This window comes from Poecilia reticulata, unplaced genomic scaffold (genome assembly GCF_000633615.1).
Source record: "Poecilia reticulata strain Guanapo unplaced genomic scaffold, Guppy_female_1.0+MT scaffold_1721, whole genome shotgun sequence".
NCBI lineage: Eukaryota > Metazoa > Chordata > Actinopteri > Cyprinodontiformes > Poeciliidae > Poecilia > Poecilia reticulata.
In genome coordinates, this window is record NW_007616452.1 from 1 (window position 1) to 2103 (window position 2103).

The 2103-nt window shown below is 39.4% G+C and overlaps 1 protein-coding gene across 1 annotated transcript; it reads left to right on the forward strand.

The window, feature by feature from the left end:
- Window positions 1-102: 102 nt before the first annotated feature.
- On the forward strand, window positions 103-2082 carry LOC103461478 (protoheme IX farnesyltransferase, mitochondrial-like; the record flags this gene model as incomplete). The annotated part of the gene is made up of 3 exons (XM_008403772.1): window positions 103-278; window positions 401-791; window positions 1958-2082. Coding segments are annotated over 3 exons (692 nt in total), but the record flags the coding sequence as incomplete, so codon positions are not given.
- Between the last annotated feature and the right edge of the window lie 21 nt (window positions 2083-2103).

Here is a 2103-nt window from a genome sequence, read left to right on the forward strand (position 1 = left end):
ATTCCTCACTTAACAAAAATATGTCTGTCAGTTCAATGGAGAAAGTAATGAAACAAGTGTGTTTTGGGAATATTTCCTGTCAGGCCTTAGTACTGTGTTAAGGGATTAATTGTGTTTCTTTTTTYCCCCCCGCAGGTTTTCTAGATGTAAGAATAAAAAAGCAATTGGTTCAAATCGCTCCTCGATGTAACCAGACTGCTCGAAGTCTTATTTACCTCCACAAAAGAAATCCCTCAAACTCGCTGACGTATCAGCATCTTAACTTTCTGAAACGACAGGTATCCTCATTGGGCATTACCAGTCCTATTTTTTACCCARTGTGTTGTGCTAAAATKTATCAACCCAGCAATAAATCTGTAAACCATGTAGTCCCTTTTTGCTCCTCACTTTGTTTTCATAGTATGTTACCAAAACCAGCAGTGGACTTCAGCAGCGCGCGGTCCCCAAGCACGACCCGACCGTTGTTGATGAAAGAGATGCCAGAGTTGAAAGACAGGTGGAGAGAATACCGGCGATTAATGCTGAGCTCGCAGCAGTCGCCCCACTGTCGGAGGATGTAAGGCGTGAAACACAACCTGGAAACCTCCCTGCAAAGCCTGCTACGCAAAGTGTGACAACTCCAAAAGGTTCTGCGTCCCATCTTGCTGCAACCACAGATGAGCCTCCGCACGTTCAAGTGGAGACGGAGGAGGCGAGGCAGGCCCGTCTCGACAGACAGTGGAAGCCGCTCAAAGTCGATGCGAGTGACCTACCAGATGTCTACGCTAGACTTGCTAAAATCAAACTTACAGGTAGAGTACCTTAAACATCACTGTGTTGWTATATACATAAATCTTTGGTTTCATTGAGTCTTGTTGGCTGTTTTATAATTCTTCAAAAATCTGTATGATTGACAAAATCTTTACTTTTCTCATGTAATGTCTGTTTACTGCTATCAACGTATACTGGAGTTTCAATTGGTGACATTTTCACAACCTCAAAAAATATCATATGCTAGTAYAATAAAAATGGTTGTTTTTCTCTGGGCTCTGCATTGTGACCATTAAAGACAGTGAATTGTAGTTGTTAGACTGAAACAGCTTGGATAGCTTTTTTTTTTTTGCTTTTTTTTTTTTTTTGCTTCTCAGTTTATACTTGGCAGAAGTAAGCATGGGTCTGCTGTTGGTATCAAGATGTACAAAGTTTTAGAAATGCTATAATGTGTYGATACAATGTTTCCATGGTCTACAGTCCTTTATATGAAAGACCTGAGAAAGTGTGTAGTCATCCATGCTAACCAAATAAATATGCAAAATTGACTGGCTGAGTATGTCAATTAAGAAACTGTATGTTCAACCCAGTTCCCATCAGAACGTCTAGTGGATACTTAATCTATGGATATGTAGTTTTTCCTAACAAACTGATTTGCAGTCTAAATTTTCACTCCCATTTTGCACTGCCAAATGATGAAGATAAGATAGAGTTGAATATGTTGGGAGTTTTCCACCTGAAATATAACCACTCTGCACAGTTTACATATTAAATTATTGATCACACTTTTATCAGTTAATAATTATAGTAAAGTTTCCAACACTTAGCATTACTGTCTAACAAATCAAACYTTCCATCTGGAAAAGTTTCCAGTTTTCCAAGCAAACCTAATTTTAACATTCAGTATGGCTGCCCCATTTAGCAAATGAGGCCACCATTTGCTAAATGCACAGTAAAGGTTGCAGGTATGAAAAATGCATTGTTACGTCTGGTGGTTTTTCTCATTAAATCTGTGGCACACTGATATTTCTGCATGGCCTTTATGGATGAAAGTCTTCATTTAGTGTCGGAAAACAAAATGGAGAGAAATAAATGATTACGAGTATACTACTAGCACATCTGGCAGCCCTAAATGAATTATACTAAGGAATTATTATTAAGTGATTTTTAACTGGAGGGGGGTATTTCTTATTTTGTCTGTTTTCAGCTCTGGTGGCAACAACTGCAGCAGCCGGTTTTGCAATGGCTCCTGTCCCTTTTGATCCCATCTTGTTTTTYGTGTCTTCTCTGGGAACAGGCCTGGCATCCTGTGCTGCCAATTCCATTAACCAGGTTGGTTGCTTTCATATTGCT